Source organism: Gallinula chloropus (assembly GCF_964237585.1).
Source record: "Gallinula chloropus genome assembly, chromosome: 6".
NCBI lineage: Eukaryota > Metazoa > Chordata > Aves > Gruiformes > Rallidae > Gallinula > Gallinula chloropus.
The window spans coordinates 13,052,924-13,076,120 of NC_140091.1; the positions used below are offsets into that span (position 1 = coordinate 13,052,924).

General features: G+C 38.2%; 1 protein-coding gene across 1 annotated transcript; it reads left to right on the forward strand.

Moving 5' to 3' along the window:
- Positions 1–14,917: 14,917 nt before the first annotated feature.
- On the forward strand, positions 14,918–20,512 carry DNAJB4 (DnaJ heat shock protein family (Hsp40) member B4). Its single transcript, XM_084265949.1, has 4 exons — positions 14,918–15,079; positions 15,229–15,514; positions 18,165–18,739; positions 20,241–20,512. The coding sequence occupies exons 2-4, from the start codon at positions 15,304–15,306 to the stop codon at positions 20,472–20,474; spliced, it is 1,020 nt and encodes a 339-aa protein (XP_084122075.1). The 5' UTR covers positions 14,918–15,079; positions 15,229–15,303; the 3' UTR covers positions 20,475–20,512.
- The last annotated feature ends 2,685 nt before the right edge of the window (positions 20,513–23,197 follow it).

Consider the following 23,197-nt stretch of genomic DNA (forward strand, 5'->3'; position numbering starts at 1 on the left):
CATTCCTGGCAGTCATGTTCCTTCGGGCGCTGCCCGTCGTTTGTTTTGAACGGCGTTTCGGCTGTTCCGCCGCCCCGCGGAACGGGGCAGGCTTTTTCGTCTTTCAGGGACCTTCATTAGCCTGTTCCTGCAGCGTCCGCGATTGTTCCTTAGTTGAAAATGATGACTGTTAACTCTGCAGTTCTTAAGCCTTGGGTTCATAGCTGTAAGACTTCAGTTCATAGCTGTAGAAGCTTTTACCAGCTCCACTTTTCCATTAATCTGGGCTGTTTAGGTCCCGTGACCTGGTGGGGATGGACTGTCATGCTGAATATGGATAGCGGTTTTGTAAAGGTTTCACATCTAGATAAGGTCATAGAACATCTACTTAGCTGTCACAGCAGTAGAGACTAGATGGGGCAGCTAAGCTGTGCAACTGCTTTTTGTCCTGTTTTGAGGGGATGCTTTGCTATTAAAAAGAATTGTATATTGAATTGTAGCTACTTCACGGGCTCCTGGATTGCATAAATTTCATGGTTATTTGTTCAAACATGCTTTTAAACAAAGGTGTGGGAGGTCTCTTCAATGTAAATGTGTCTGTGCTTTTCTGTTGACAATACTTTTAATTAGGAAATGTGATTTTGTTTTTTGCCTAGTTTTGTGCTATATGCAGTGAGGGAGCAGCTCTGAAGTTGTATAACAAAATGCTTCTTGCTGTTTTCTCTTTTAGCTAGCCTTGCAATTTCACGCTGCCTTAAGACCTTTCTGGTTTCTCATGAGTCCCTTCAGTTCTGTCTGCTTACAAAATAGAATCATTTTAGTAGACCTTAAGACACAGTTCTGCTGCTGAGACCGGATTATCCTGCATTGTTCCAAAGGAAGCTGAAAACGTGCAAGATGTTTTTCCTTTTGTAAAACTTTGAGTAGTATACCTGAAAAGGGTTTTCAGATTAATATATTACACAAAATTCAAAATTTTTATGTGTTGCTAGGCAGATTACAGTATATAGTTAGAGCTGTGTGAAACTTGCTGCCGAGATAGTTATGCTGAAAAAGCCTATTCAGAAGAACTAGAATAGGTTTGGAAAGTTCATTTTCATACTTGCCTGTGCTAATTCTGAAAAGTAGTTTAATCTTGAACCACTCTTGAATTTCCTTTGTTGTTGAGAATTTGTCTAGGTATGCTAGCTACGTTATACAATTAAGTTGAGCAATAGTAATTGACTGTGATGCATTCAAGCTAATGCTGGCTACTGGCTATGTCTTTTATGGCTCTTTGCCTGTTAGAAGATGTGGTGCGTGTATTTACTGTGTTTTTTATTGTTAAGAAATGAGAACACTACTTTTTTCCTATGTTCAACAAGGCAAGCCAATAGGTGTATAGCACTGATATTTTTAAGCAGTTACATTGCCTTGTGCTAATAAAAACACTGGTCTGGTGCAGTAAGTGTTCTAGTTTTATTCCAATGCAACTAATAGTAACAGTGAATAATAGTTTTGCATTTTTAAATCAATTTTTTGAGGCGATACTTAATTTGAAAAATGCCATATTTACTATATCTTCCAAATTCTTGGAAGTCACTGTGTTTCTTTGGCCTTTCAGATAGAATGTGGAATCTAGCAAGTTGCAGAGGAAGAGGGAGATCTTAAATATTATGTACTGTATAAATATTACGCTTTTATTTTCACCATTCCTAAATTGATCTAATGACCTTTATATTCAGTTAGAGATGCTTCTACCTCTATTTCCCATGATGGCACTTTAGACCTATTGGCTGGAAACACATTTTTTAAATACTCTGTGCTTCCCTTTATTCAATGAGTCTTCTGTTAAAAAAAAAATTATCCTGATGGGATTAATTCCATCTTAGTCTTTTAATGGAGTGGAGTGAGGATGTAACCCCTTCACAGTGCCAACTGCGATGTTCTTTCAAGTGCTTTGCTGACTTGTTGCAGCAACGTGCTCCAGGTTATTCTGTGTTCTCACTTGCAAAAATTACTCATTGCCTGTTTTCTCAAATCTGTCTCCTAAGAAAGTAAGTGTAGTACATCAGTAAGAAAATATTTGTAGTGTGCTGCTAGAGCAAGAGAATCTTTGTTTTGCTGTGTAAAATAAGCCTCAGACTTAAGAAATTGAGAGTTCTGGGGGAAAAAAACCCACTACAAACCAGGTTTCTTTAAAAAAAAAAAAACCCATATATGAAGGAATCCTTACTTCTACCAAAAGTCTATCTTTGGGGTATTTCTAAATATCCTTGGGGTATTTTGAAATTAGCTGGTTCAGCAGATGTTGCAAAAGCATAGATGTGAATAAAAGTATGGAACTGTCCCAGATCCTCTGCATAAGCTAAGACATGCATGCTTCCATGGAGTTCTGTTGTATTGTTTGGAGGTTGCTTTACATCTGCCTGCTATGCTTTCTGCAAGTCATTGCTGGTGTGGGGAAATTTGCAATTGATTTCTGATTACTTCATCAGCTTTGGGGAGATTTGGATCAACTGATGCAGATCCTGACTGTCAGCTGGTGCTCCTCCAATGGCAAAGAGCATCCAGGATCTGCAACGCTATCAGTAGAAAACTCCTTTAAGTAACTACTGAGAGAAAACAGCATGGAATCTCTATAAAAAAACCTGTTAATCTGTCATGACCTTTCATATTTACTACATAGGCACTGAAGTAGTAGTAATTACAAAGTTCATATCTACAATTTGGATCTGAAATAAAATGGAAAAACTGTAATATTAAAGCATAGCTTAAATTGACTGTAATTAAGTTCTCTTTAGAGAGAGAGGAGGGTCAAGGGGAAGAGTTTTTAGGACTGAAGTAGTAAGATTACTGTGAGGACTTAATCTGTCCAGGATGATCCAAGTGGTGGCCAGCTGTGTTTTCCTAGACAGCAGGTAGTCTTATTGTGCTTCATCCTAGACATGCAGAGGCATGGGTTCCTACTGAGGAATTGAAGCAGGAAGGAAAAAGAATTTGTTGAAAAGGCAGCTTGCTCTACTGTGGCTGCTGTCACATCTGCCTTAACTCAGTGATGACAGCGCAGCTTTTCTCTTGGCTTCTGGAGGAAAGGCAAGAATTAATTAACTCCTTAAGTCTGTATTTCGTCCCCTGTGGGCCAATTTTTATATAGTAAATTTTAAAAAACCCAACCCTCCACAGCTTTGGGGTTGAAGCTGCTGAAAGGAAATTTAATTGTAAAACTTAAATGGGAAGAAATAAACCCCAAGGTTTCATTTGAAGTCTATCAACAGATGTGATTCTGGGCTTGAGGACAGCTGAACAGTAAAAGATTAATATTACCTAGGCTCTGAAATTTGAGTAATTTACAGAAGAAGTCTATGAAATTGCACTAGGTGTGTCACAAATACAGAAGGATAAATCAGCATGCACTTCTTCCTTAAATACAACTGAAGTATGCAGTGAGACAGTGAATCACCATATAGAATGAATGCAGTGCAAAAAAAGTCAGCTGGATAATATTAGTCACAGTGATAATGTGGTCATCAGTCTTTAGTGTCCTTGGTCAAGGGCATTGGATGTTTTTGTGTGGGTGTCATGGGAAGGAAAGTTTCAAGAGTCCAGAGAATTTGTTTGCTGTTAGCATCTGCAAAGTTCCTTCCAGATGTGGGAGAAAAGATGTGATTGCCTGAGTTAGGCATGGAATTTGCATGTAAGTGGGAGTTAAGGGAAGAGATGGGGACTGAGGGACTTTTAAAGGGAGAAGAAAGGGATCTTACTGTATCCCTCTATCAGCAGAGCACCAAAGAATGCACATTCCAGTCCCATTAATAAAGTGTGTAAATACGTTTTTTTGAATTAAGGCTGAGATGAGAATTCTGAACATTGCTAAAGCTTGATTAAAGGGATTGGTGTACTTCTCTATTTCATAGGCCTGATCCCTAGTAGTATTCTTTCTCATAGTGTTTAATTCCAGTGGAAATGTTTAATTTCTTAATTTGTGAGTTAGAGCACATTATTTGTGTGTACAACACAGAGTCAGTTTAAAAAATGCATAAAAAGGTAATTCTCTGGGGGTAAGGAAAGAAAGATGGAAGAGATGCTTTAGAAGCTCTGAATGGCTAATCCCTTCAGCCCATAAAACCATGATTATGGCAAGCTTATATAAACTGAAAATCCTCTTAAGCTTTATTGTAAGGGTTACAGGCTTGTTTTGGGGAAAATAAATATTTTCAGTGAAGTTGGTGAATGCGTAAAGGTATTTTTTTTTTTAATAAATCAATATGTAGAGGCATCTTAGACAAAGCTGTAATTCAATGTCCATTTCAGTATCTATTGTTGGTTGAAAGTAACCTTGTGTAATAGTTGTATTTAAAAGTCCTTAATAACAATGCGGCGTAGACATGGAAAGGGATGAATGTTCCTGGGTTAATCTTGAGTACCATTTAAAAAAATTTAGTGGTGTGGGTGCCATGATATGCTTTGATCTGGAGAGTAAGCTAGCAGGAGGTTCCATAAGTTTAACTTAAAAAAAAAAGGTGTACACCTGTAAACCTTTTTACTATGGATCAGTATTTTCTGCAGAGAATTTTAAGAGATCTTTTACTTCCTTTGTAGAGGTGGTTGTCTGTTAGGATTATATCCTATGAGTGAACTGATTCTGGGTAGTGTTTTTATTAAATAGTCATGGAAATGGAAATGTCTATTTCCAAGTAGCCTCTAATTCATCATTATTCTTTGTGCCACATTTTTTTCAGAAGAGAGAGGGAAAAGATTAAAAAGAAAATGTGTTGCTTCTACAGTGAAATGTCTTTCTAGGACTTGTTACCATGCAAAGTTTGAACTTTTATTATGAGTTTGAGGGAAAAGTTTCACAAAACTGTAGAATTTCTGTAGTTGTTAGCAGAGTAGATGTGGAAATGTGCTATTGCTTTAAAACATTATTGCTTTGAAACACCTTGACATTTTTCTTCTTGTTTGTCTTTCAATGTTGTACCATCTTTACCAAGCACCATTTAATCTATAGGAATAAAGTAATTCAAGCAATGAACTGCAACATATATCAAACTCCCCTTCCATTATCTTTTCCCACAAGTCTTCTAGGTCGACTGGGTAGGGAACGCCACTAAGAAACCTGATTTGAGCCGTGGGGTGTGCTTGAAGCGTTTGAAAGACTAATGAGCAACTATTTTGACTTCTATTAGAGCAGATTCTGATAAATATTACTCATTAAATTCCTTCCTGCCTTTATACAGCAGTTCAGTGTGTGTTTTCAGACTTGCATGTAAAGCTAGCTGTGTGAATCAGAGCAACTGGGTGGGATTTTGACGAGCACATTCTGGAAAAAGCATCTAGTGTGACCATCTCCTTTTGCTTATGTAAGAACAGTGTGATCATGTGTCCACAGCAAAAATGTGTGCAGTTCCTTATTTGGTAAAGCATTAATAACCTTCATCTTTGAGTATACCAGCAATTAAAAACAATACAGTGTAGCTGAGCCACTTTTCTAAGTTGATTTACTTGTTTTGCAGTTCCTCTCTTCATCAAGACTGAGAAAATAGGGTTTGTTTTTTTTCTACTGGAAACTATTAATTTCTGTCATTACAAAAAAAAAAAATCCCCAAACAAAACCAATGAGTGTGGCTAGAGAATGTGCAGACATCTTCCATCTACCCTTCCACCTCTTATGTGTGACCCATAACTGATCAGTGTCATGTTTGTTCTGCCAGCTGTTCTTTCACTGATAGCTTTTTAACTACGCAAGAAAAAAATCTAATACTTTTGCAAGAAGAAAAAAAAAAATACTTGCAGGCATGACTTCTGTCTGTTCCTTAACTATGGAACATGATTGAAGTAGTGAAACAACTATATGAGCTTATTGGTTTTAAGCATAAAGCTGTGGAGTATCTTCACTGTTAGAAAAATATTTCTAGAATGCATTATGTTCCACTAGTGAATATGCCAAACTGGTAGTGTGTTTAGGCTGGTTTTGTTTTGGTGATTTGTTTGGTTTTGTGCTTGAAGTGATAAGCTGAGAGCCATTGGAAAGACATTGGAAAGTTCAGGTCAGGTCACATCTTTATCTGTGCTAGTGCCCCCTTCCCAGAGATTTTTGGTAAGGGCTAACCTGTGAGGACTGTCTTAATTTTACAGGTGCCCCGAATTCTCTGCCGCTGCCTGTGAGACAGCAGGTTGTTAATTACATTGTTTGACAAATACCCCTTAGGATTCCTTTGCTGTGAATTGCTATCATAGTTAAGGTAAGCTCCAGTATTTGTTATACCTGCTGGATACCCTCCCTTTCCTACTGGTGAAAGGCTAAAAGAGTTGTTTGCTACTTCTGTTCAAACAGTTATTAAATTAAATGGTCTGCCCATCCTAATGTTTCCTGGGGGATAAGGTAGTTGTGATAACTGCCTTCATGTAGGATATCAAAATATGTGCATTTACAATGCCTTTTTAAAAAAGTCTTTCCATTCTAGTTTCTTGAAGGAAAGTCAGCAAGGGTTATTGTGGAAACTAGCACTGTTTTTCCATTGTCCTTTTCCTGTTAATCAGTACATAGCACTACTATTAGGTCACAGAAGTTGTCCTACACGAGAATTCATTTGGTGGAAGAACTGGTAGGGAGCCAATCACGGTTCCCAGGGTCTGAGCTGGCTGGTCTTATGTCCAGTCTCAGCTAGCCCAGAGCAAATGTTTCTGTGGTTTGTGCCAGCTGGCCCTGGTCCGTGGGGTGGGGAATGCTGGAGTGCAGAAGGGCTAACATAGGAGCTGGTTGTTCTGTCCTATACTTGTAGGGAGATTTCTGCCCTTCTGCACTACAAGAGTGGGGCTGAATCCATGAAGTGTTAATGTCAAATAAAGCCTCACTTTTACTGAAACCAGGAATATTAGAAACATCTTTACAATTGCTACCACATATCTGCTAGGTTTTTATTTTTTTTCAAATGTCTGTTTATTGTAAGCAACACCCCTCTTTATTTTACCTAGACGGAAAACAATACAGATATGCTTAATATTCATTGCTTGTTTTCCAGATGTTTGTGTAATAAACAGATTTGCAGGTAGGAAAATGAAGGTAGAGATCTATCTTTTTTAATTGTCTACGAGTGTATAGGCAACTGATGCTTTGTTTTATAGGAATGGATGGAGAGGTGGCAGGAGAGAAAGTGGAGGCAGCATGGTTGCAAGTGGCATCCTGGATTGTGATTTCAAGTCAATTTTGAGTAACATACCTCTAGTGTATGTATATAAGTTGTGTGGTGACCTACTGTCCTGTCTTCCCCACAACTCACACCCTCCCCCACCCAAGCCCAAAAGAAACCAAAAAAACCCAATAGCAAACAAAGAAAAAAATCCCAAATAAAACTAACACCCACCCTCAAAAAAATCCCAAACCAAACCCAAAAGAGTCACCACCAACCTTCTTGGCAGTAGTAATACATGAGTTGAATTGTTTGTTTTTTTTTTAAAAAGCATACATAAAACAATACATACTTTTCATAGAACTGGAGTATGCTAGAGTAAAGAGTACCTACACACTTTTCTAATACCTCTAGTACTTGGCTGAACATACATTTGGATGGTTTTTGCCTGTCACTGAGGTTGGTCAGTGCCAATGCACCTATTTTAAGCTTCTTGTTTTACTACTCATTCTTAAGAACATGGAAGTGGCTGAATTGCATTATATTGAGATTTTCATGAATCTGAGGGTACCCATCTAGAGAGTGCTGAATGGGTTGTCCATTAAGCTCTCTGTTTAGCCCAGTAATTTGCTTTCAAAACTTGCCATAAGTAGATGCTTCAGGGAAAGCTAGAATAACACAAACTGGTCTTCCTAGCTTCCAAACACTTGCAGCTCAGGGAATTTTTGCTCTGGCTTCTGTTGAGAAAGTTGCAGTGCATCTCTTCTATGGTGTTTTTTCAGTGTCCCACCAAAAGTTTGTTTTAACTTTCCAGTGTCCTCTGGCAGGGAAATCTATCACTTGCGGAACTTTATTGTTGAAACTGGCTTCTGCTAGTTTCCCATAGTGGTTCTGGCTTAAATGGGAGTAAACCCTGAACAGTCAATGTCTTCTCCTTTCTCCATCATTTGTAGACCTTACAGACCTTTGTGACTTCTTCCTGTCTCTTACAGACTGATGAACTCAAGCCTCTGCAGTTGTTTCTCATGTAGAAGCATTTTTACATTTTTGATCTTCTTTTATGGTGCTTCTCTAAACATTTAAAAAAGAAAAAAAGGTTTTGGGAAGTTGAGAGGCAGAGAACTGCAGAGTATTATGGTGTAGATTTACTATTGGTACTGTACCATTCATATGGTACTGTCAGAATGTTTTCTGTTCTCTATTCCTTTTCTAGTAACTCCTAACACTTAATTTGCATTTTTTCCTGGCTATCAAGCAGTCCTGTATTTTATTTGATGCTAGTCAGAATTAATTAGTACTTTCACCTTTTTAAAAAAGCAATATCTATTTTGTTCTGTGGTATGCTGAGAGAAGTGTAATATGGAAGCCTGTGGCATTTGTATATGAATAACCAATAAAACACTTCCATCACAATAGTGAAAATATCCAGTATGTTAGTGCTTGAAAATCAAAAAGGCTTGTATTGCAGCAGACTGTTGTTTCTTAACAGTTACCAGAAAGGCTGTAAAGCTTGAATGTTAATGCAATCAAATAAAAAGCAATTAGTGTGGAGGGAAACAGTAAACAATTACAAGGCCTTGAATGGGTAATCATATTAACATCTTTACTTGTTATGTAACCAGCATGGGAAGGTTGGTGGCAGTCCTGGTTTTTGGCTGGGATAGAGTTAATTTTCACAAGATATTGAGAGGGGGCACAGCCAGGACAGCTGATCCAAGCTGGCTGAAGGAGTATCCCATATGATTTAGGGCTCAGTATATAAAGGTGGCTGGCTGGGGAGGAGGGGTTGCTGCTCCAGCACTAGCTGGACATTGGGTTTTGGGCAGTGAGCAAGTTGCATTGTGTATCCCCCACTTATATATAGTGTTGTAAGTACTGCTAGTATTTTCCTCTCCCCTTGCTGTCCCAGTAAACTGTCTTTATACCAACCCATGAGTTTTTCCGTATGATTCTCCTCCCCATCCCACCAAAGAAGAGCTGGGAGGAGTGAGGGAGCAGCGAGTGGTCCTCGGCTTTCAGCTGGGGCTAAACTGTGACTGTGGCATGGGAGAAACCTGACTGGTACAGTGTGATGAATGTGTATTAAACCTAACTCTTCCTTCACATATAGGCTATTTCAAGACAGCATTTCTCGAGTCTTGGATAAACTGCTGACAGCAGTTCAGAGCCAAAAGTAGTTAGGACAAAAAATCCAGGCTGATATGTGTAAAATTGAAAGGAAGTGGAAAAAAAAAAAAAGACAAAAAAATCACTAGAATTTTTTGTTTTCTGTGCCCCAAACTGATAATTTAGCAATAAATTTTGCAGAATGTGTCAGAACATTTTCTTGGAGGAAACAGAACTTCAATTTCCTTATGAATTTGATTTTTTTTTTTCTTGTAACCAGTGAGAAGATATTTCTCCTCTGACAACACAGTACACTTATATATAAGTTTACCAAAGTATGTATGGCAACAATGTTGTTAACAGCTTGAAGTCTGTAATAGTGAGAATGGTAAATGGTAATAGTGATAGTGGTGAGAGTCAGAAGGGTGAGGGAACCTCTTCAATGTTTTGTATGGTCAACCAATCAACTTGGTTTATAGACTAGGCCTTTTACAGAAATTTCTGTGGGTAGGAATTGAAGTGGTCACAGACTAAGGAAGGAATTGAAAAGCAATTTTGGAAACTGTATTCTTTCAAAAGAGGGAAGCCTTAATCTATAAATGGAAATCTTGTGTGTTGCTTTTTTGTGACCATACTCTGTTTCCTTTTGTTTTTCTAAGTGCAGTCTGGTTCTTGAGTGAAGTAGTTGGTCGCATATTATGAAGTGAGGGGGAGTTAGTTGCGTTTTCTTCAATACCATACATCATAGCTGACTCTGAAGAGATTTGCCTGTCTCCAAGATGATGTTCATTCCCTCTCAGCAGTGGAAAGTTAAATTTGGAAAATTCTTCCAAGAGTATTTCTGTTCTTCAGTTATAGTAGAGATTGTGACTTAGTAGACAGGAATCGGGTATGAGAAAGCATTTCTTTATGTTGATGACACGTAAGTTTGCTATGTTGTAATGAAGGATCAGTGTGCATGTGTGACTCGTGCCCTAGTTATGTTTAAGACAGTTGTAACAATGTTTAATATAATCTACTTTAGATCAGTTATTTTTTATTTTTCTAGTATGTATTTCTATATAGGTTATTTATATCAGGAATAATTTTCTGAAGAGAAGAATCCAACCCTAGACCTTAAGTTGTTATTGCTTATTATATATTAATATGAAAATGATGGACACTTCAGTTGCACATAGCATTTGTGTCTTTTGGTCTTATTACAAAAGTAACAAGGAAAATGAAACTAATTTTAAAAATAGCTAACAGTGTTTACTGTCTTGTCATGTAGATTTTTCCAAATAAAATTGAAGGTTGTATGACTCACAAGCTTAAATTCATTTTGAAAGTTCAGAAGTGGTAACAGTATATCTCTGGGTGATAGCAGTATGTGTTTTGAGATTTAACGTTTGAACTTGAGCTGTAAGTTCATGTCGATGCTGGAATACACATGTAAAGTAAGCTTTTGTGTAAGACCATAAAAATACGGGGTTTTGGCCTGTTGGCATGCACTTAACTTCATGTGTATTCCAGTAATAGTAAAAGCATTATTTAGAAGCAGACAGCCCCAATATAAAATATTTTTATTGATGCCAAGGCTCTTATAGCCGAGATATAACTAATTGTCTTGAATGTCTTTCTATGCTGCCATTTTATTTAATATCTTTTCTTGAACCAAAAATAATCTGACCAGATCTTTCTGGACAAGACTACTAACTTTTAAATATAGAAAGTATAGTAGGTATGTGTCCTAGGAAGAACTATTTCACAGTGACTTAGATATATCACTAATGGAAGCCAGATATTTTTGTAAAGCATGACTATACTTATCCCACTATGTTTCTTCCTGTGTAATCTGAGGAAATCGAAAGTCAGCAAGTCTTTTTAACACAAGCTTCAATTGTTGGTGAATTGCATTAAAATGCACTGTTGTGTGTGCCACAGAAAAGCAGTTATGATGTGTGGGCTCACACACTGGTAAATACTTCAGGGTGTGTTTAAATCTGAATCTTTTTGAAGTAGTGTCTCAAAGATATGATGTGTGCCAGGTGAAAATGTAGGTGTGTCTGGTTACTCAGGAATGCTCTGGAACAAAGTTAGTATCGCGCCCTATTGTCACTCTGTAATTCTACAGACTTCTGAGTTAGGTGGTATTTCAGTTTCTTGCCTTATTGCGGTTTCTTTTAGATGTAAAATCAGCCCCAGAATCCTTGTACAATGAACTCTTTATTTTCACAACAGAAGCAGCATATTTCTGCAGAGAACTGAAGTAAAAATGTGATATTTCGGGTAGTTTCTTGGGTATGAAGTGCGTGACTAAATAAAGCTTTTCTTTATGCCCGTTGACTGGTTAGAAAGGGCTGTTACACTGTGTAGGTTTTATTTTGTATTTCCTGTTAGATACATTTTTAAAATTGTACTATTTGCTCCTTCTGTTGCAAACTCTAACTCTGGTCTAGGAGACCAGATACTGAGTATTTCTGTAGTGAAACTTAATGTATTAATGAATGGGGTTTGCATGAAGAAAGTCTTATTCACAGTTCAAAAGTCTAAACGTAGGTCAGTCAACTACATACAGTGTAAGGTGGTGGGGAGAAAAGCCACTGTCAATTTTTTTTTCCTCTTAGAAAATATGGATGATCCTACAGGAAATTCTACTGCTGTATGTGAACATGCTTTCTTCAAACCATTGCAGACAAATGCCAGTTTATTCTGCTCACTAATGTGGGTTTGCAAACATTGTGATACTTAATTTGATAGAGCTTTTTCTGGGAGGGATTTGGCTCCTCTGCTGTGACATTTACTGCACATGTATATTTATAGTTGTGATCTGTCTGGAATTTGCCTTTGTGGTTTTGTTTGCTCTTTAACTTGTTCTGTGATCTAGTCCTGTCTTTTTCAATTTTGTTTTTGAGGTTTAAGAGGTGAGGGATATAGAAGAAATGGCTTAATTTAAAGGAAATAATGAGCATTTTTACCTTCAGATACTTGAAGGAATAATGACGCGGTTTTGCTTTTCCTTAAAATAACTTTAAACTGGTGCTAATTTATGTTTAAACTAGAATTTGAGTTCAGTGTAACTATTATTATGAGTACTTCCTTGGCTATATCTTGATTTCAGGTTCCTTATGAAGGCTTCTTTAAAGAAAACAACTCAAAGTTAATTTTGTCATTGCAACTGTTCTCATACTTGGGAAGTGGTATGAACTTGCTCCTGCTGTACTGCCCAGTTTATGGGGTTTTTTTGTAATAAATTATCTGTTTGGCTTTTTTTTTTTGTAATTTGTTGAAGAGACGTGGATTTTGTCTTTTTAGTATTTTTTTTCTCCAGTCAACTTGAAAAAGCTCAATCTGAAATTCCCATTTTATGTGTTTTTGTTTTTAATTTGGATAGTAACATCACCAAGTGTTGAACTAAGTACAGGCTGCTGACGTTCTCAGTACAATAAGAATGTGCTAAAATAGCTTGTAAGAACACGTTTGCCTAGTTTTGCAGAAAATTGTTTTACAGGATTGACTATGAACAAAAGCCTCATAGATCCTGTTTGATACTACAGTTGTGTTAAAAACCTGTTTTCGTCGTATACCTGTTCTTGAAAACTGTTCTAGTACTAGAAGACTGGAAGCTATAAAAACTTGTCACCAGGTGCATTTCAGTGTCTGAATAAGTGTTGGTACAGTCATTAACCTGATCACTGGGTGTTCATCTTGTGCACTCTAGTTTTTGAATGGAAAAAAAATATAATCACTAATTCTGAGAGTCATACATATCTCTCAATCAATTACAAATTGTGTCAAGAACTCTGTAAGCACATGAGAACTGCAGCCTACTTCTATTTACAAAAGATCTTTGATTATATAATAAAAGGAAGGTCCTAGCATGGAAAAAAAAGGAGGAACATGCTTTTTGAAAGGAGATGCTCTACTTAGCCCATCAACTCTTAGGAGATTCCAGGCTGTAAATTAATTCTGACATGAAGATCTCATGTCAATCCAGGAAGTAGAAGTAATGTCATTACTGTACATCGCGCTCGGAATGTTAAGTAACTTAATTTTTAGGCAATAACTTACCTAATTAGGGTATAATTTGGCAGTTATGCCAGAAGAGCATGTTCCCCTCCGTAGGGAGAGAAAGGATGCCTGAATGCTTACTCTATTTGTCAGCAACAGTCTCAGTATGACTTTTGTTCATACCAGAATTTGTTCTGTAAGTTTCTGACATTTAGATACTTTTGATTCAAGAAGAGATCCTGTTTATTTGGTCTTTTAATGAAACCTGAGAAATTAATACCACATTTACAAAATGGGGAGGAAAAGGGGAGCACTAAGCCTTGCTAATTGGAGCTCCTTGAGTATTGTTTTGGTATAAGGTGTTCAGTATTCTCAAAGGGGAAAAATTCTTATACCTTGTTTTTTAAACTAGCAAGTGCATGCTCTGTCACTTTGATTGACCAGAGGTTTTAAAAAATGTAGTGAAAAAACACAGTCCTGAAAGTAGCCTGAGCTATTGTTGTTCTGATAGTTCTATGATATGACAGCACAGTGAACAGTGTCCTTCTCAGATGCTCACTGATGGGAGAATACTTCAAGTGATGTAATTGATGACCCCACCCAAGGTTGTTTAAATCATACCATGGGAGCACAGCTGAGCATAACTCCCTGGATGGTGTGGTTTTCAAGATAATTTATGGCTGTTCTAAACCTTATTCTGTCAATAATGATGAGATTTGTTTGCTGTTGTAGTTCAGGATGATTGTAACTGAATCAGAAGGTTAGTGCTCTCCACTAGAGTTTGATGGTCCCTTGGCTGCTGTGTGCTACTTTGCCTAAAGTTTTTTTATTATTAGAAAGAAACTGGTTGAACCTCAATTTCTTCATATGGGTAATTTCATAGTTGAGCCTAGAGATGCATTCATATGGCAAACTTCTAGATGCGACCAAAATGTGCATATTTTAATATTTTCTTCCAGGGAGGAGTGTTTTTCAAAGCTATGCTGATCAGTTTTGAAGTTTATCACCATACTGACAAAGTAAGGATAATTTCTTGACCTATACCTTTGAAGAGCCAAAAGAAAGCTTGCAGGATGCAATTTCATACTATTCCCTCTGCAGAACATGAGAAATACTTCAATATTAAAATTTGCACAGTGTATTACAAAACAATTATGTAGGAACCAGGTGTTTTTCTGTGGTTAATATCTCATCAGATGAAAGCAATTTTCTTGATAAATTGGCATACTTGTGTAATAGTCTTGATGTTGCTCGTTGTGTAGAAGGTGTGTGTGTAGGAAACCCAGTTTTGGTGATTTGAGTTGCTTGGGTTGTGGTGAACTGTTGTATTTTTGCTCAAATTTGATTTGTTATTCCTTTAATAGTACGTGGCTGCAGTCAGCTCTGAGGGTGGTATAATTTCTTTTTTTAAAGAAATGAAGTTATGCTTTCTGAAGCTTCATAGCTTAACTTGGGCGTAGATACTGTGAAGACTTCGCTGGAAAGGGTACAAATCCTTGTTGATAAATATAACAGTTATATGTACAGCTGTCTCTATAGAAACTGTGAAGCAATATGCTGTAATAACTTTATATGGTCTGCTGCATTTCTGTTGATGCAGTTGTGTCTTGAGAGCTGCCTGGATTCAGCCCTGGTTGTGAAAGGCACTGGTTCACACTACTAACCCTTTAAGCCTTCTGGCTTGATAAGGGAGGAAATAGAAGTTCAGCCGTTTCGGTGCTGGCGCACACGCATGCGTACGTGAGAGAGAGAGAGAGAGAGCGAAAGCTGTGCAGGCTGTTCGGCTGGGGCACTCGGGGAAGTGACGTCCTGTGTTATTTGTCGTTCTAGAAAGAGCGGAGACACGTACTTGTAGATGGGAGGACTCTAAAGAGGGCTGTGTCTTGTCCAGTGTGTGTAATTATTTATAAATGAGCAACGGGGAAGGAATGAAATACGGAGAAGCTCTCTAGTGCTTCTTTAATGCATTAGAGAGTTTGTTGATTTATAACAGTTCTGTTAGCTTCGATTGCAAATTTGATTTTTATTTTTTCTTCTCTAGCATCTCTGCGTTGCTAAGACACTGGACGCTGCTTTCTGTGTAGCAAGGCAAATCTGAACCCCTCCAGCGCTCACAATGGGGAAAGATTATTATTCTATCCTGGGAATTGAAAAGGGGGCTTCTGACGAAGATATCAAAAAGGCTTACAGAAAACAAGCGCTCAAATGGCATCCAGATAAGAACAAATCTCCCCACGCAGAGGAAAAATTCAAAGAGGTTGCAGAAGCATATGAAGTGTTGAGTGATCCCAAAAAGAGGGACATTTATGATCAGTTTGGGGAGGAAGGTATGTATTGTCTCTCTTATACTCTAATCAGCCACTTTCATTATATTGAATGAAACAAAATAAACATAGATGATGTATGAAAACATGGCATGTGTTGATTTTTAGGCAATGTTTTTGTACTGCTACGAAGTTTGACTCATCAGCTTTTTATATGTAAAATGTATTGCGCGGTTTTAGTGCTGATCTAGTTTTAATTTCTTAATTTTAAAGTGGGGGGGTGGGTTGGGTGTTTTATTTGTAAAAATCCCAAATACTTGACAGGCAAAAAGTTACTAAACAGAAAAAGTTTGTATAACCTATAATTAGCTTTTCTGGGTTCTCTTGCTGCTGTGTTACCTTGCCCTAGGACTTTCTGAGGTACAGTTGGAGACATGTATCCTTTTCTTAAATTTTTGCAAAAGGACAATCTGTATGAACTAGGCAGAAGCCCAGGTGTCCAGTCCGTAGTTGTCCTTGGCTTGTTGCCTGGAGAGGAAAGAATTTGGCTGATGTCATGAAATACCAGAACAATTTTTTAGCTTTAATTGTAAACAGTGATAACATGCCAAGAGAATGAGGCCTCAGAAATGTCATATTTATCCTAAAATGGTTATCTGGTGAAGATGACTTTTTTTTATTTTTGACCAGCAGACTTTCAGTCTCTTGATTGAGCAAGAGAAGGAAGTCACTGACATCCCTCCTCTTAAATGTATGGTATTAGAAATTCCTCATAAAATAAATACTTCTGTTGTGACAAGTCATCTAGTCATTGCCAGTCACTCAGCACCATGTTTTTTACTAAGATAAAAGAGGACAGTTAAATGTCATATCTCAGGGGAAATTGTGGGTTCTTGTTCATAATAAAATTTGGTCCCCTGTTTATCCATAGGACATAAGTATGATAGTTAACTTCCGAAAATTCACGTAGATCTTTAGCTTCTACAGAAGATGAAGGTTTTTTGGGCTTTTGTTCCAATGCATGTGTTCAGAGCTTTAGTGCTGTTCCTGAAACATCAGGAAAAAGTGTTTATGTAGGTACCAGAGACCTTTGTTTCCTCTTTGGTATTTTGCCTTCTTGCACTGCTGCCTTCTTTCTGTATATCGTTATAAACCTATTTACTCTTTTTTTCATGTGCATTTTAGATTCCTGTGCAGCAGCTCGTCCTAACTACTTTTCCAAAACACCATTTTAGCCACTTTAACCTAAGCGCTTAGAGTAAAGCGTGTAAAACAATACAGCCTTTGGCATCCTAGTCTTCCATACTTGAAGATAGAGGTTCAAAATGTAATTTTCTGTTTCTTTGGAGCATAATGTTAAACTGAAGTGTGAAATTTTTAGAGTGATAAATTTGTAAATGACCTCATGTTGCTTCAGTTGCTCTCTAATTTCTTCATTTGCATCTGAGGGTGTAACTAGTAGTTGTGAGGGTAAGACTGGGAATTTTTACAGCTGGGAACTTAATGTACCTTCAACTTTTGGCTAGCTACTTCAGGAGGTGTCCTGCTGTCAGAGATTGAATCCACTGATTAATGTCTTTATTACTGTTGATAACCAGTATTATGCTTATGCATAGATGATGTAAAGCTCTGAGAAAAATCGAATTTAGGGTATGCATGCTTCATTACTGTAAGCCTTCACATTTTTATGTTGTCAAAATAGGATAGCAGCTGTTGTGCTGAGCTGCTGCAAGACTGAGTAAAATAAAATAACCAAACATCTCTTAAGAAGACTTTCAGCCTTTCATCGTAAAGGTTTGACCTGAAATTGACAGTGCAGGAGAGCACTAACTATTACCAGGAAATACTTAGAGATCACCTATTGGCATTTAACCCCCCCCTGATTTTAGCTGTGTTTGGAATGAGAGAGCAGGAAGTGCAAGTGATTGTTTAATGAGAATTGTAAGGGAAATATCAGGAAGAAAGGAGATGTCCTCCTTTTGGAAGATAGAAAAGAAAGCTATTTGCGAACATCCAAATTTTTTGCACAGAGATGATGACAGTATATATGAGATTTTTATTCTCAAATAGGTCTTGGGAACTTTCCAGCCATTTTTATTTGTGGCTGGATTGAAGAGAATTCCCAGGTTTCTTAACTATTTTATATCACAGGAATACAAGAGATGGTAAGCTTGAGATTCTGAATTGAGCATTAAGGAAGCGTATGGCTACTTGACTATTACCTTTTACTCAGACCAAATTGCAGGAAAACAGAGGTGAAGCGAATTAACGCTGGGTTAAAGCTGAGCTATAGAGACTATGCAAAGTGTTGCATATGATAACTGCATGATTTTCCCTGGAAGTGATCTTGAAGAGTGATGTGTTCCTAACAGGCTTTGCAGAACTAGAAAAAAACAAGAAAATAAGTGAAGCAGACCCATCTTCCATTTTAACATGCTAATTCTTCGTATAACTGGCTTCAGTCATATGAAATCAAATTGGTAGTATCAGGATACTTGTTAATCAGAAGTACAAGTCATTCCAGGCCTTCAGAAACTTTGTTGTTGTTCCAAGCTATTGAATAGTCTGAAGGTGGTGTCATTGAAAAGGAGACCTTTCACTTTACTGCAAAGATCTTGTCCAGTCACTGGTTCTGACATTGTTACACTCAGCAATAGGAAAGCTTATACTAATATTCTATTTGTTTTTAACCTTGCTTATTTGTTTTGTTTAGGTCTGAAAGGAGGAGCCGGAGGACCTGATGGGCAGGGTGGTACCTTCCGGTACTCCTTCCATGGTGACCCGCATGCTACGTTTGCAGCTTTTTTTGGTGGCACAAATCCATTTGAGATCTTCTTTGGAAGGAGGATGCCTGGTGGCAGAGACACTGAAGACATGGAAGTGGATGGTGATCCATTTGGATCCTTCACTAGTTTTAGTATGAATGGTTTTCCAAGGGAGAGGAATACAGTTGGTAGCCAGTTACGTCGTAAACAAGATCCCCCTGTAATCCATGAACTTAAAGTGTCATTGGAAGAGATCTATCATGGCTGCACGAAAAGGATGAGAATTTCACGTAAAAGGCTTAACCCAGATGGTAGAAGTGTCCGAACAGAGGACAAAATTCTCACTATTGAGATAAAAAGAGGATGGAAGGAAGGCACCAAAATCACTTTTCCAAAAGAAGGCGATGAAACACCCAACACAATTCCTGCTGATATTGTTTTTATCATTAAAGATAAACCTCACACTCACTTCAAGAGAGATGGATCAAATATTATCTATCCTGTTAAGATCAGCTTAAGGGAGGTAAGTAGCTGTAAATGATTAAACCAGTTAGAGTACGATGTGGTGGCTACACTGCATAAGCTGTATGGCAGCAGTGTATTTTTGTTTTGTTTTTTTTAAGGGGTTTTACTCTTCTAAAGTCAGTGTGCCTTACTTATAGTGGAAGCATTAGCTGTTTTAATTTAAATGGAGTATTAGTTCAAGCTGTTTACTATAGAGATGGAAGGGAATGAGGGTGGAAAACTTGAGTAAGCTTTAATACATCTTAAGTATTCATATTCTACCTTTTGTTACTTCAGCCTAGCTAGAAACACAAATGCTGTTAATATATATGTCCAATACAGTATGGTCCTATGATTCCTACTTCTGTAGGACAAAGTAGACATGTTTTGAATATTTTCACAGCCAACAAATTCTAAATCTGCCTTTTCATGTCATAAGTTATTTCAGTGTGATTTCAAAATACAGAGATTGATTTCATGAGGATAAATGATTGTGAACAGGTGTTAATGGAGCTATATATAACAACAAAAATGGTATAGCTTTTTAAATTGTTCCAAGTCAAAACACTTTGCCTTTCAAAAGGGTAAAATTGGAAAGACAACTGAGCAGAGTTCTTAAGTGATGACTCTGTCAAGGCTTCAGACCCTTAAAAGATTATGTAGCTGAGTGTTTAGTAGTTTGTTTTTTCTTAATTAGCACTAGGTGGAGAAACAAACTCTTCATTGTGTTATAAACTCTTTGTGTCCATTACAAGCTTGCTTCTTCAGATGTGTTTTTAGTTAAGAATCCTTTAAGTGAGGTGAAGCATTTAAAATAGGATGAGGGAAGGAGAAAAGAATATTTAATATTGATGTGGGTAATGTAGTTCCTTCATGGATACAAGTATATTTAGGCTCTTTGTATTGTTATGTAAATTGGACATCAGCAGTATGGACTAGATATGGCAAATCAGGTGAAGTTGGAGGAATAAATGTTGCTCTCAGAGAGCCTAATAATGAAAATCTATTAGATAAACCAGGAGAATCTGTGGTGTTTTAATTTTGGTGCACCAAAATAGTTGAGCATTCCAAATGCACACCTCAGATGGCTGTTACAGACATATAATGTGGTTCTGCAACTTGATATAATATAGGTTGAAACCCCTGTGCAGTGTAAACACATGAAAAATGGAACAATACTCTAGATTGCCAATGGAAACTGAGAAGCTGGACATCTCAAGAAAAGTATGAGTGAAGAGTTCAGTCTGTGCTAAACTACTTTATATCCTTAGAAGACTTTATGAAATACAAGTTCAGTTACCCTCCAGTGGCCATTGTGCAAGACTGGAGAATTCTGTAGTATTCAGTGTCAAATTGAAGCCTTCCCTTTTTGAGAGGAGCACTGTATTTTAATTTTGACGTCTCAGCAGTGCACAGTAGCAATACTGTTTTAAGTTGCTAGTCTTTTCTAAATAATCTAAATTCAGTTATAGGTCCAAACAAAATTCTGACCAGTTTCTTTTGATGCAATTTTTCTTTAGGCTTTGTGTGGCAGCTCTATCAATGTGCCAACGATAGAAGGAAGAACCATACCCATGACAGTAAATGAAGTTGTAAAGCCTGGGATGAGAAGAAGAATTATAGGATATGGTTTGCCATTTCCCAAAAATCCTGACCAACGTGGAGACTTAATCATAGAGTTTGAAGTAATTTTCCCAGATAACATTTCTCCAGCATCAAAAGAAGTACTTAGACGAAATCTTCCAGTTTCATAAAATGAAGACTCTGTATGTCAGCTGATTAAATAGGACACTGGAAATGCAGAAGACTGTCAAGTCTGTGCTTTAAAAGTGCAATCTGTAACAACTAGTGGAATATTTGTTTTTGTTTTGTGGGATGGGGGTGGGGGGGGAATACTGTAATGCTGCATGAGAAGAAAAGGGTTTAAGTACAAGTCATACAGGTGACTTCTGCAGTAAAATTTACAGGGAAAACCACTTTTCTTTTACATCTTCCTAATCCGAAAAACGTATTCATTATTTTTCCTAATGTAAAGTGTAGTCACTTTTTACAAAGTCAGTGCGTATTTCTGATACAGTACTTGAGGCTCCAAGTACTTTCTTGTCTCTAATGTATCTATAACATTACCCATTTATGCAGAAATCGGACATAGTGTTATAAACACACAAATACATAAATATTTTAAAGAGCAAAACATAAAAGAGATCATTTGGTATATTGCCTTCCACTGCACAAAGCATAGGCTGGGAAAATCAGGTTCAACTCCTGAACTGCCTCCCAGTGGAATGAAAGCATTTTCTTTATTGCCCCAGAATGCGTGAGGACTGCATTGTGAGTCTAGCAAAGGGCACGTGGCTTGAGGAGCAAGAGTAGCCATTTGCTAAGGGTAGTTCCTCAGCTTCTAAGCAGAACAGCAAGAGAGGATTCTACAAGTACCTGAAGAGCAGATTGCGGGCCTGATGTCTAACGGGGCAGGAAAACTGGTGACAAATGACATGGAGAAGGCTGAGGTATTGCCTTCTTTGCATCAATTTCTACCAGTAAAACAAGCCTTCGGGAATTCAGGGCCCCTGAGACCAGAGGGGAAACCTGGAACCTTGGTGGTGGAGGACCAGATTAGGGTGCACTTAAGGTAGAAGTCCATGAGCCTGACAGGTTGCACCCCTAGTGCTGACAGAGCTGGCTAGCTGGCTAATGCCATTGCAAGGCCACTCTTAATTATCTTTGAGTACTCATGGAGACTGGGAGATGTTCTGGTACACCAGAAAAGAGCAAATGTCACTCCTGTCTCTGAGAAAAAGAAGAGCAAGATTTGGAGAACTACAGGCTGGTCAGCTTCAGCTCAATTCTTGGGAAGGTGTTGGAGAAAATCTTCCTGGAAAGCATTTCCAAACATGTGAGGGACAAGACAGTCATCAGGAGTAGTCAGCATAGATTTACAAAGTAGAAATCGTGCTTGACCAGCCTCACTGATGTCTGCGATGAGCTGACTAGCTTTGTGGATAAAGGGAGAACAGTCCATGTTGTTTACCTTGACAAAGTACAGGTTAGGCAAGTGGAAGGCAGGTGGATTAAAAACTGGCCAAATGAGTGGGCGCATGGGGGTGTAATCAGTGGCACGAAGTCCAGTTGGAGGAAAGTCACTTCTGTTGTGCCCGAGGGCTCATCACTAGGGCAAGTACTAGTCAACATCTTGATTAATGATGTGGATTATGGGATAGAGTGCAAGTTTGTGAATCATAAAAATGGGAAGAGTGGCTGGTAAGACCAGGGGATGTACCATCCTTCAAAAGGACATTAGTGGACAAGGGATTCTCAGACACCTGAACAAGGAGAATGCAAAGGCTTGCTGCCTGAGCAACAATCCAAGGCAGTAGTACAGCCTGAGAGCTGACTGACTGGAGAGCAGCTTTGCTGAGAAAGACCTTGGGGTCCTGGTGAACAACAGACTGTGAGCCAGCAATGCACCCTTGTGGCAACAAAGGCCAGAGCTTTGCTAGCAGACTGATGGAGACGATCCTTTCTACTCTCAATGGTGACGAGGATGCATCTGGAATACTTTGTCCAGTTCCAGGCTCCCCAGTACATGCAAAATATGAACTTACTGAAGTGGGTCTAGCACAAGGCTGAGAGAGCTGGAGCTTGGGGGAATCGTAGCGCACTGCATGTAAATGGGAATGAATGAAAATGGGAGAGCCAGGTGTTTCTCAGTAACTCTCAGTGACAGGGCTAAGAGGCAATTCCATTTGAGCACAAGAAAACAACTTTTTAGTGTGAGGGTGGTCAAACCATGGGGCGGATTGTCCTGAGAAGCTGAGGAGTCACCATCCCTGGAGATACTCAGAACCAACTGGACATGGTCCTGGGCATCCTGCTGTAGCTGACCATGCATGGGTGTTGGGCTCCATCATCCCAGTAGGTTCCTTCCAACAGAAATGATTCTGTAAGCTTGGGCTTAGCACTTGAACTAGACAGTGCTATGGGCCATGTTCTGCAAATGAAGCTTTGCCTGAAGATGTGACAGCTTGAATCCCTAGGAGTAGGTCTATGCTTGAGTGGCAAGATGCACAAAGAACAGCATAAAAACAATTGGCTGGTGCAGGTATTTAAAGATAGAGCTGATCTCAAGTATTAATTATTTTCAAAGGGTGAACTTTGCTCCCATGAAGGAGGATGAAAATCCCAGATTGTAGCTAAAGGAAAGGTTGCTTAGACAGAAAGTGGGATGGAGGAGGGTTGCCCATGAACTTTCACATGCTTGAATTCAGTTGTCTTTGAATACAAATTCAAGTTAACTTGTCTTCAGAATTAAAAAGTGCTTAGGGAAATGGAGAGCCCTCTATAATAGTCTAGTTTTATAATACAGTAATAGGGCTGGTTCCCTTGATTGCAACATGATTTTGGTGAAAGGAATACCTTGTAGATGTGCTTTATTACTTGAGTTTAAAACCATAATACAGTGCTTTAAGACAGTTTC